Genomic DNA, 11947 nt, shown 5'->3' on the forward strand with positions numbered 1-11947 from the left:
AGGGAACGGTTTAATGTGTGTGTGCATATATTTACTCAGACAAGAAACACGAAGGCTGTGAAGAACCATGGGAAGATATTTACACTGATGCTAAAAGAGTATTTGTAAATGTCACAAGTATGTAAACATATGTCTACCAATAGAGCTTTACTGGAAAAAAAACATTTAAAAGTGAAAACTGTCAGAATGATAGGATTATAGATAATTTTCTTTCTTTTTTTTTTAAATAAAGTTCATGTCAGGACAACTTTTCAAAATGTTTTTATTTTAAGTTTATTTTTTTAAAAGATTTTTTTATTTATTCATTTGAGAGAGAGAGAGAGAGAACATGAGCACAAGCAGAGGGGAGGGTCAGAGGGAGAGGAAGAAGCAGGCTCCCGCTGAGCAGGGAGCCTGATGCGGGGCTCGATCCAGGACCCTGGGATGACCTGAGCTGAAGGCAGACACTTAACCAACTGAGCCACCCAGGCGCTCCTCAAAGGTTTTTAAAAGGTATATGCTAAGTTGCAATAAAGCAAACGTGCATATAGACATGCCCCAAACACTCTTATTTAACTGTTTCTTGGGTATTGGGGGGGTGTAAAGAAATGGGAGTCACTTGAACGAGGATAGAGAAGAGAAATGAAAAGAAAAAGATTGCTGAGAAGCTCAGAGTGGCAGCAGTGTCCCTGTGCCCCCTACACAGTTGCTCTGGATGGTATCAGGGGCTCGTGAGCCTTGGTGGCGGAATCCTCACGTCAGAGCGGATGTGACATGAGATAGGTGGGGGAGCAGGACCACAGTGACCACCGCACTCCATTTCCTTACACTGTCCCCGTGGTGGGCCACGGTACCGATGTGGCCTTGGGGCATATCTGCAGTGGAAGATTTGAATTTCGGCTGGTGGCAGGAGATGAGACAACCGCGTTCCTTTATGCACACATTTGGTTTCATTGACACGTTAACCACAGGAGCAGGGGCAAAGGCCAGAAGGTGTGGGGTTTGTATGAGTGGGGACAAAGGAACTTTTTCTTAAAGAAAAAAGCATCTGTACTGCACAGACTTTCCACGATTCCACACCCACCCTGAAAGCCCCTTCTCACCACAGGAAGTACGCTGACCACTGGAGGAATAAAGGGGCTGCTAAGAGCAGCCGTTCCTCACCTTCTCCTCACACAGCTCAGCAGGACCTCAGCCATGAGACCTCTCCTCCTGGCACTGCTTGGGATCTGCTTTCTCACTGAATTCATTGTGGAAGGTAAGTCGGAAGGTTCTGTCTGAGAGAGGAACCGATACGCAGGCGGGTGGGCACGCATTTGGGGTGTGACTCAGGTTCTGACCGGAGTAAACTGCTCTCCCCAGGGTAGCCTCTGACTTCCCATGTGCAAAATGGGAACGATAATTTTGAGTTCAGGGGACTTTATAGATTCTGAAGATAGACAGAACTTGCTTACAATCTGGGCTCCTACTTTTCATAATTGTGTGATTTGGGGTAAATTTCTCAACCTCTCTGGACCTACGTTTACTTATAAGCTGAACATAATGACAGATATTCTCACCTGGGATTAAAATGAAAAGAAAAAACAGACCCCAACAATTCGGGAATACTTATCAGGCTTCCTCACTAGTAATAATTTCTTGATTAATGTTAGCTGTGGAATGGTGGTGGTGATTATATGTGCCTTTGTAGCTTTTGCCTATTTAATCGATCTTGATAAATTCTCAAAGGTTTTGGAAGTTTAGTCGTAATGTGGGGATGAGTTGGAGGTTGTATATTCTGAAGAAAATCAGTTATTTCTGTTAAAGACATGATTGGAATCTCATGTCCTCCTACCCAGGAAATCAGTATTACCTTCAAGTATATGGGAGAGTCTGTTATTCTGCTGTGAATATTGTTCCCGTTAATGATAAACTAATTTATAAGAGACCATGTGTTAAGTCCTAACAAATAGATCAGTGCCTTCCACACACTCAGATAAACCTGCAAGGTACACCCAGATGAGACTAGCTATGCTGAGCCTCACCTGACTGCTGTACACATATTTTCTTAAAGGATCATTTTTTTCTCCAACCGATGGAAGTTTACTTCTCCTTGTAGCTCTGGCAAGAAAAGAGAATATCCTTCAAGTATATTAATGTTTCAGTTAATTGTCCTTTCAACCTCCGAATTTGTAGACTTACTACTTAGAATAGGATATCTGAATCTGATCATGGATCCCTAAGGGTGTCCGTGAATAGTGGTGGCAAAGTCTGGAACTCCCTGAAATTGTGGGCCAAATAAATATTGATGAAACCAACAACTTTAAGGCTAGTACATTAGGCCAGATATTGTGATGTGGCTGGCCTTTTGCTGAGACAATAGGTCTGCTGTTTGGTGGAAACCCAGGTATGGGTGGGGGCAGTGACCCTCTGGTGCAGACAGAGGAGGATTACAGACACTTGGGTCACTTCCTAAGCTTCCTCCTTGAATGACCTCTATGAGTCCCACTGGGGCTTAGCCTCTATGTACAACTGTGGGCAAAGCAATCTCTGCTCTGATTGAGCTCTGCAACAGGAGTGAGGGTGTCTTAATCGATAACACTGCTGACAGTAGGAAGGTTTGGGGGTTTGGAGTCTAGCAGGATTCTTTGGGTCTTGGGAGTCCATGTGTGGACGGGATACCGGGAGTGCTGGAAAGGAGGGGTGAAGAAGGGCACAGCCAGCTGAGAAACACCTTATATTTAGTGTCATGTTTAAAAAAAGCCTTCTGATATCAGCAACAGCATAGACCAAACGTGATCGTCATTAGAGGTTACTTGAGATGCTTCTTAGCTGAATATTTCCCTGGGAAGAAATACCGGTCATTTTACCTTAGCAGAAAATCAGCACATAGAAACCTTGATTAGATTCTACCAAACCTTTAATATTATGAACTCTCCCAAGTTATTTCCCCTTCTCCAATGTCAGATTGCTCTCTGAAGTTCAGAAATCCCCTCGGGGCAGGGGATTTCTATGGAGGATGAACAGTCCTTTATAGATCTCACACCTTCACATTTAACGTAACACGTGTGCCCCTTCCCACATTTAATGTTGCCTTCCCCGAATTACTCTTTATCACATCACTCTTTGTTATTTTATTTATAACACTGTAGCATTCATACTATTTGAAATGATAATTTATTTTGGTTTGTCTGCTTGGTTTTCTTCATCAGGTGTGGGGAGTGAAGTCCTAGAAAGGAGCATCTGCGTGAGTCTAACGACCAAGAGACTGCCAGTTAAAAACATCAAGACCTACACCATCAAGGAGGGCTCCATGAAAGCAGTAATGTAAGTTTGTCTCCCCAGAAGCTGGGCTTGATGGGACACAGTGTATAGAAATGTTGCCGTCCTCAGGAAGTTGGCATGGAGGAAGATCTCCAGTGAACCAATAGCCCCTTTGTTTTTCCAATGAACCATGTCTTTATGTAGCACCAAATAACAATTATTGAAAGAATTTGACCATCAAATAAAGAATATCATCCTCCTTTCTGATTTAGTTTAGCAGAAGATGCTGAGTGGGAAACGGGGGACTATTGTGCTCAGTTCTGAGGGTTGGGTTTAGAGATGGCTGGTTTGGCTCAGGATTTGACCATATAGCCACACTGGTGTGGGATGCTTCCCTTCCCCTCCCTTCCGTGATGCTGTGCTGGAGTAGAGTGCCATGTTTTATCAGCTACCATATCTCAAGGAAATGTGTGAAAAACCAGCCTACAGAGTACCATACTCTTTCCAGGATCTCATTTTCAGAATAGCAGCTCTTCCCAACACATAATTGGAATTTTACCCTAAGAAATTAAATAAAGAAATCACCTTTGTCTAGAAAACAAGCTGAGTGTGTTTAGATGTGAAAAGGAAGATATGTGTAATAATTGAACTAGATGACCTCAGGTGTCCAGCGTAGTTAAACATTTGGTAGCTTGGATGGAAAAAGGAGTCTGAGAATTATGATGAACAAAGGAGCTGGGTATTACCTGGATGTATTTCTCTTTTGTGTTGAAATAGATGGCAGGAGAAAGGTTTTCATTTATGGTGTCAAGGTTTTGAGAACAATTTCTGCACAAAATCTCTTACAGCTGGCCTGATCTTACCTTCTGGTTCCAAGGCTGTGAGGATGTGACTAACTCTGTCTTTTCCTTGCATTGCAGATTTATCACCAGACGTGGTCTTAAAGTCTGTGCTGATCCGCAAGCTGACTGGGTGAAAAAAGCAGTAGAGAGTGTGGACAAGTCTACCAGGAGAAACACGAAACAGACCCAGCCTACAGGAGCCCAACATTCCACTAATACAGCTGTGACCCTGACTACATAGTGGCCTTCGGGCCGGTTTCCTCACTAGCCAGCCAGCTCATTTTCCTTCATAAACTCCTGGACTAATTAGATTATATTCACTTTTTATAAAAGTGCTGCATGAGCCAACTTATTTTCTTGTATTTTTATTTTTCGTGTCTTTCATATTCATTTAGATACTATAATTAATAAATATTTATTATTAAGCATAATCTCAACATCTATTCATTACATATTGGGAAAAGTAATATATCATTTATGTTCTGTCTCTGTCCTAACTGTACCTCCCTTTGGTGGTATTCATGATGGGAGAGATTTTGGCCGGTGCTTATCAGAGATGAAAGCTATATTCATCATTCTTAGGTTCTAGCTTGCAAGTGACAATGTGACAAGTGACAATTGTGACAATGGAAACAATTTAAGATCTTTTCAACCTGTCTTCATAATAGAGTTCTGTTTATGAAATAGAGGAGAAAACAAGCCAACTGTCATTGCGTTTCCATTCTGGGGGTCCACTACTCAAAAAGTGGCTTCCGTCACGTTTGATCTCTACATTCTCTAACCTTTATGTGTTTCTTTTGGTTTCCTATGAAAGGACACAAACACAGGGCTTGTCAGTTCTTTCATTTGTCACTGTAGCAAAGGTTAGACTTTTGGTGAAAAGATATTTTATTCAAATAACAGTCCATGATCTTTGAAACGGGCAATGACCTTGTCGCCTTTCTGTGACGTCTGTAATTGTCACTACTTTATCATACTAGGCATGCTTGTCTGTCAGTGAGCTTTTGAACACCTCAACCACTGTCAGCTTGGAACATTTCTTGAACGTGATCCCAACTTGTAGTAAAGTTTTAATGAAATGTTCATCTAGGCATTCAATACCCCAGACTCGAGCTCTGTTATATTTTCATTAAGTTGCCAATGTAACTCATGTTTATGCCTATACTATCCAAGTAGCCCATGATGCATACATCCAGTTCTATCTGACTCTAACTAGTAAGAACTAACGGTGCCTTAATCGTTTCAAGGGAAGAGAGAGTACTTACTACTATCTAGTCCTCAGGGGGCCCTCAGCGATACCAAATGCTTTCAGAGAGTAACTGAGGGCAGCTGGTTGGAATCTGCTCACGTCTAGCCATCTAGCTAGTGAGCCAGAGTGGAAACTACTAGAAAACTGCTTCCTAGCAAAAGGTGGGCTCATCTATCCCTTCCTGCTTCTATTTGCCCATGATAATTTTCAAGGCTGGTCTTAAAGAAGAAAACACTAAGGAGAAAATACTTGCTTTAGGAGGGGTGACACATGGCAAAGTCATAGAAGAGGAACAGAATGGAATCTTGACTGAGGTGTGTATTTGCATTTCCCAAATGTCTCCCAGACCCTAGAGGTTTCCATGAGATGATAATAATACAATATATGGAAGAATATGGGTGTGCACGTCTTGTTAACCTCCCACATTATCCAAGGTGGTGCTTTATGATGTCAAAGGGACTTCGGCCAAGTAGTGTACATAACTCTTAACTAATTGCCTGGATGTTTTGAATTCATTTGTGTAGGGCCTGAGTTTGCCAACTGGACTCTGGTAGTTATTGGGTTTCAATTCAAAGAAATAATTTAAGAAGAGATCTCAAAATATTTTCTTTTTTAAGGGGTTGCGACCACTATTTGTGTTCCTAAGACATCTTGTACTTACCTTTAACCTAAAATTTACCAATTTGTATTGAAATTGCTCATTAGCCTCTCTGTGTCCTCCCCTCTCCATCCCCACAATTAGACTGGAAGCTGCTTGTATGTATTATTCAGAGCCTAGCATAGAACTGTAGGGTGTCAGTTAATATTCGTTGGATGAACGGGGAGAAGAACACGTTACCTGATTTCCTTCATTCTAAGTCTACTTTTTTTTTTTATTACGTTATCTTAGTCACCATACAGTACATCATTAGTTTTTGATGTAGGGTTCCATGATTTATTGTTTGCATATAACACCCAGTGCTCCATGCATTACGTGCCCTCCTTAAAACATCTACTCTTTTATAGTTGTAAAACTATATTTAACTCAAACCTTTAAAAAAGATTTTATTTATTTACTTGACAGAGAGAGAGAATGCACAAGCAGGGGGAACGGAAGAGGGAGAAGCAGACTCCCCGATGAGCAGGGAGCCCGATGCGGGGCTCAATCCCGAGACCCCGAGATCATGACCTGAGCTGAAGGCAGATGTTTAGCTGACTGAGCCACCCAGGTGCCCTCAAAATAGTCTTTTTAAAAAGGACGTTCAATTCAGCAAACATTTTGGGGTACTTTCTTTAGGGCAGGCTATATCTAGATATGTAAAACACAATTTCTGAGTGGGTGAAACTATGATGTAAGCAAACTAAATGCAGTACAGGGCTTAAAACAGGAAATAACATAAACATGTTCAAGAAACAGAGATAACACGGAGAAGGGAATGACCATCTAGGGCATGTACTCTTAAAGGATTTCTGATTTATTTTATTTTATTTTATTTTATTTTATTTTATTTTATTTTATTTTATAGGATTTTATTTATTTATTTGACAGAGATAGAGACAGCCAGTGAGAGAGGGAACACAAGCAGGGGGAGTGGGAGAGGAAGAAGCAGGCTCATAGCGGAGGAGCCTGATGTGGGGCTCGATCCCATAACGCCAGGATCACGCCCTGAGCCGAAGGCAGACGCTTAACTGCTGTGCCACCCGGGCGCCCCTGATTTTATATATAATTATGAATTGTTATTATTCACAAAAAATGCCTGGAAGATACACCTTCAGTTGGTCTGAGGAAAGGTGTTGTTACATATTTTTCTCTGCACTAGGAAATTCCTCACTGTGATTATAATATTTTTATAGTATTTTACGCTTTTCTAGGTATCTGATGTAACAATACAGTGAGTCTAAAACTGTCACTATAATTCAGTCGGTGAGAAAAATGAGCCACACAGAGATTGAATGTCTTGGCTAAGAGCACAGAGTTACTGAGAAACGGAACCTGATCTCAGACATCGACTTTCCATGGTATCCCAGCCTCATGAAGGAGAGTGGGGTGCAAGACTGTCCCTAGCGTGAGGGTCACGTAGGCGTTCTCAGGGCATGGGCACATCATCTCATAAGTCTCAGGATTTTTAAGGTAAATAAGAAGTATTTGAAGACCATAACAAGCACTTGCCACTTGATTTTTTCCTGTGCAATTATTTTTAAAATGTTTTTTTAATTTACCCAAATAACACACGAATGTGGTCAAAAGTTCAAATAGTACAAAAGGACCACGAAGGAAACCCACAGGCTTCTGCCCTGTTCTTTCTCATTTTTAATCTTCCTCCGCATGGACAACTGCTTTTCACTCTTTTAGCTGATAATCCTCCTGACAGTCACCTTCAAATGACCAAGAGTTGCACACCCCTATTTCCGGGCTTGTCAATTTTGGATGCGATGCATGGCTGCCTCTATGAAACGTTAGGACTTAGCTCACTTAGCCCCAACCTTCTGCCATGGTCTCCATAGGATTATGCCGATATTTCCAGTTAGTTACGTTTATAGCTTTCAGTAATATACCTATTCCTTATTTCTCGTCTGGTCAGCTGTGGACCGCATTTCTGGACTTTGCCTTTGCAATACTGTTCTGTTTTCTATAGCAAACACTTAAATAGTGTTTACTCTGTCACCAGCACTGGTTTATTCCTTTACAGACGTTAAGACATTTAATCAGATAACCGACCTCAATTAAAGACAAAACAACTAACACATGAACACTGTGAGGGATATAGCTCAGATGTAAACCCCTGGAGGTGTGGTCCAAGTTCATGCTGTTGACGGCTCTGTCCCTCTACCTTCCTCTCTCCAGAAGCCAGTCCCCTGAAGACCAAACCACACATAAAGAACCCAGGAAGAGGTTAATTAATCTAACCAATTAATTAATTGTTCATTCAGTAAATATCTATTGAGGGTCTACTCTGTGCCGGAACCTGACGTGCAGTAGCGAGCAGAACAAAGTCGCCGCTCTCCCCAGGCTCACCTTGTGATAAAATGTGCCCTCTCTCTTTCCGCAGGCTCCTTTCACCAACTCCATCAACAGATGCTTATGAGCGCCGAACGCCTGCAGTGTGGACGCTTTGCTGGGCACTGGGATGCGGTGGGGAAATCGGACACAGTCCTTATCCCCAGGGAGCTTACCCAGCTAAGCAGGCAAGTGCACCACAATGTCACACGGGCGCTGAGAGCGAGACTCGAAAGCGTGTGCTATGGACGCGCAGGCGCGAACCTGCCCGGGCTTCAGCCTGTGGAGCAGGTGGGGGCGTTGGGGTGGGAAGACTGGCTTGAAAGTAGCCTTCAACCTGAAACCGAAGGATGAGCCAGTTATTCAGAGGGTTTCAGTGCGAAAAGAACAGCAGTCGTGAAAATGCCCGCAGGCCAGAGAGATGGGTTAAGGAAATGCACATGGTTTCCTAGGACCGACCAACCGACCAACCGAGGGACAAAGCGAAGGTTAGAGATAACGGGGGTGAGGACAAAAGTGAGATAGAGAGATGGAGACTTTCCCCAGGGCTTCATGAGCTAGAGCAGGAGTGTGCACTGCATGTTGTAGGCTGTGGGAATGACACTGGTTGCCAGGTGCAAAGCGAAGTGCAGAGAATGAGATGGGGGCTGGGAAGCCAATTGCGAGGGGGCTCTGGACCTGGTGACTTTTGAACTCGGCCTGGCATGGTGTGACACATTTTCCCTTTTCCTCTCGGGCCTTTTCTTAGCCAGCGTGCGCATCACTGATGCTTGATTGCCCCGCTCTGGTGGGTGGCTCATTGCCATGCCAAATGCCTCAGGCCAGCCACTTGGTTCCAGATTCCTTGGCTGCGGAGTGCCAGGACGGCAATGGGGGAAAACCGCGTTTGTGGAATCCCCTTATTATTTGCAGTATTTATTGGCTAAGACTGGATCTGTGGGACCAAGATTGGTCAACCACCAAGAGGAAGGAGGAGGCAGGGTTGAGAAGCAATAAACTTGAAATTACTGGGGTTTTAGAGAGCCACAGACCAAGCCTTTCTGCTGTATTCGGTTTCCTGCGTATTTGTTGAGCACTCGCAGAGTGCAAGGGACACAGGATCTAGTCCGCTGTTACGGAGCCTGTGATCTGGTGGGGAGAAAGTGCAGTCCCCGAAGCCATTCCAATTTGGATATTCCTAACAGCGCAGGTCAGGGTTCCTCTCCTCTCGGAGAGCTTTGTAATGTCCCCAGCCAGGATGACTCAGCCTCTGGGCTTAGCTGTGTTGTTGCTCATTTCACTCTGAAATACCAATTACTTTTCTTTGTTTCCTGTCTTACTTTGTAGTGGGGGTAGGGACTGTGAATTTGATCTCTCTCTATTTCGTGCCTGCATAGTACCCGGGACATCACAGTCTTCCAGTAAGTTTTTGTGGAATATATACAACATTATATGTATCTACTCTGGCAGTTATCATAAAAAGCTATAGGCATGCAGAAGAGAGAATAGTTAAAATTGCACCAGGGAAGTTAGGAAAAGCTCTGCAGAAAAGGTGATAAAAAATTGTGCCTTTAAACCGGAGAAGGAGCTTTCCAGGGAGAGAAGCTAGAGGCAAGTGTTCCTGCAGCAGACGGGGGTTTCACACGAATCGAGGCATGTCAAGGGACGCTGCTCATTTTGGGGATGTCTGGGGTGTAGACTCAGGGGTCACAGAGGCCAGGTAGCTGAGGCTAGACTGAGAAGCCCCGAGTGCCCTGGAAAATGATAGGGGTTTACATGGAACACCGCTGGGGCAGCGTGATCAGATCTGGGTTGGGAATGCTGACTTGAGGGAGTGCATTACACGGTTGGGGGTGGAGGGGATAGTGACGTGACCACTGCATCAGACCAGGCTGGAGGAGGTGGTGGCCTGGATGGGGTCGCTGACGTGGGAATAGGAGAGAGGGGTCTGAGGCTGGACCCGAGTGGCTGGGTTAGCGACGGGGTGTGCGGGCTGAGCCAGCTGGAGGAAGCGAGGCTGGTCGGAGGTTTCCAGCTTGGATGACTGGTTAAGAGAGACCACAACTGCTTGGTAAGATTTTAGTCTTATTTCTGGTGTGGTTCCTAATCAATCCTGGGGGGGAACCCCCAAAAACAAAAACAGCACCAAGGAGAAGGGGATGAGGATGAGACCTGGAAGGATGAGGATGAGACCTGGAAGGATGAGACCTGGAAGGATGAGACCTAGAAGGATGAGAACTGGAAGGATGAGACCTGGAAGGATGAGACCTGGAAGAGTAAAAAGACTGTATCAGCCTTAAGGCTGAAGTCATTCAGACAAAAGCCCAAACTGCATTTTTATTCCTTTTTGACAATCTCTTCACAAGGACGAGGTAAAAATAACACTGAATATCTGTGAAATTCTCTGTGCCCCTTGGGGAAACAAAGGTATACATAAATGGAATACAGTATCCGCTGGGTGAGTCACCAGTGTTATTTTAAGAGGGATTTGTCACATGGCAGTGGGAGGCAAAGAGGAGCAGAGAGATGAATCTGTAATGAGAGAAGGAGAGAAAGGAGGTACAAGAAAAGGTTCTGAGTGGGAATTGGGAGTGACTGTGAGGCGATGTTTGAGGACAGAGGGTGAGGGAGGAGGCTGAAGGGACGTTTCTTTTTTCTTTCTTTGGGAGGAACTAGTAAAAAATTGGGACAGACTGCTGAGGGTGGGAGGACAGAGGAGGGAGCTGGAATCTCAGCTGAGAAATAGTTGCCCTCCCCCAGCCTTCCAAAAAAATTTTCAGGCAAATCCAAGCGATGCATGTTGGCTTCTGTCACACTGCTTGCCTTGAGTAATCCCTAAGGCTGTACGATCTGCTTCCTCCCCAAACTTGTGATTTATCTCATCAAGGTGGAGTGCTGAATGAGATATTTGGGAGGAAGTTTCCCATTCTAGAGTAAGGAAACACAAGGCACATGGCCAGGCTGAGATGGTCTTAATCAAAACCCCCAGACCCTCTGTGCGGGACTACTGGACTCCATTTCCCTGAAGACTGGATGGGGGAGGGGAGCATTGGCCCACCAACCCATCGTAAGCAGTGGGGGAAAGACAGCAGTGAGGGTCCTCATGTGGTCTCTCCCCCACTTCCTCGCTCTCCAGGGGTAGGTACTAGCGTGGTGGTTAGGGGTCCTAGCTCTGCCTGGATTTGTATACCGGCTTTACCACTTACTATAGAGGTGAGCATGGGAAAATTTCTCAATTTCTCTGTGCCTTAGGTTGTCTCACTTATAAAATGGGACTGGAGGAGATTATGCTAAGTGAAATAAATCAAGCAGAGAAAGACAATTATCATATGGTTTCACTCATTTATGGAACATAAGAAATAGCAGGACGATCGGTAGGATAAGGAAGGGAAGAATGAAGGGGGGGTAAACAGAAGGGGGAATGAACCATGAGAGACTATGGACTCTGGGAAACAAACCGAGGGTTTCAGAGAGAAAGGGGTTGGGGGATTGGGCTAGGCCGGTGATGGGTATTAAGGAAGGCATGTATTGCATGGTGCACTGGGTGTTATAGGCAAACAATGAATCATGGAACACTACATCAAAAACTAAGGATGTACTGGGGGCGCCTGGGTGGCACAGCGGTTAAGCGTCTGCCTTCAGCTCAGGGCGTGATCCCGGCGTTATGGGATCGAGCCC

General features: G+C 44.4%; 1 protein-coding gene across 1 annotated transcript; it reads left to right on the top strand.

Moving 5' to 3' along the window:
• The first annotated feature begins 850 nt into the window (after positions 1-850).
• On the top strand, positions 851-4485 carry LOC100482046 (cytokine SCM-1 beta). Its single transcript, XM_034666693.1, has 3 exons — positions 851-1237; positions 3171-3285; positions 4143-4485. The coding sequence occupies exons 1-3, from the start codon at positions 1177-1179 to the stop codon at positions 4303-4305; spliced, it is 339 nt and encodes a 112-aa protein (XP_034522584.1). The 5' UTR covers positions 851-1176; the 3' UTR covers positions 4306-4485.
• Positions 4486-11947: the final 7462 nt, after the last annotated feature.

Source organism: Ailuropoda melanoleuca, chromosome 8 (genome assembly GCF_002007445.2).
Source record: "Ailuropoda melanoleuca isolate Jingjing chromosome 8, ASM200744v2, whole genome shotgun sequence".
In the NCBI taxonomy this organism is placed as follows: domain Eukaryota; kingdom Metazoa; phylum Chordata; class Mammalia; order Carnivora; family Ursidae; genus Ailuropoda; species Ailuropoda melanoleuca.

Excerpts from the sequence above, each read along its gene's own strand:
- LOC100482046 (XM_034666693.1), top strand. The coding sequence starts at position 1,177 with ATGAGACCTCTCCTCCTGGCACTGCTTGGGATCTGCTTTCTCACTGAA. Across the intron at positions 1,238-3,170 it reads CACTGAATTCATTGTGGAAG|GTGTGGGGAGTGAAGTCCTA; the intron begins GTAAGTCGGAAG and ends TTTCTTCATCAG. Across the intron at positions 3,286-4,142 it reads GGCTCCATGAAAGCAGTAAT|ATTTATCACCAGACGTGGTC; the intron begins GTAAGTTTGTCT and ends CTTGCATTGCAG.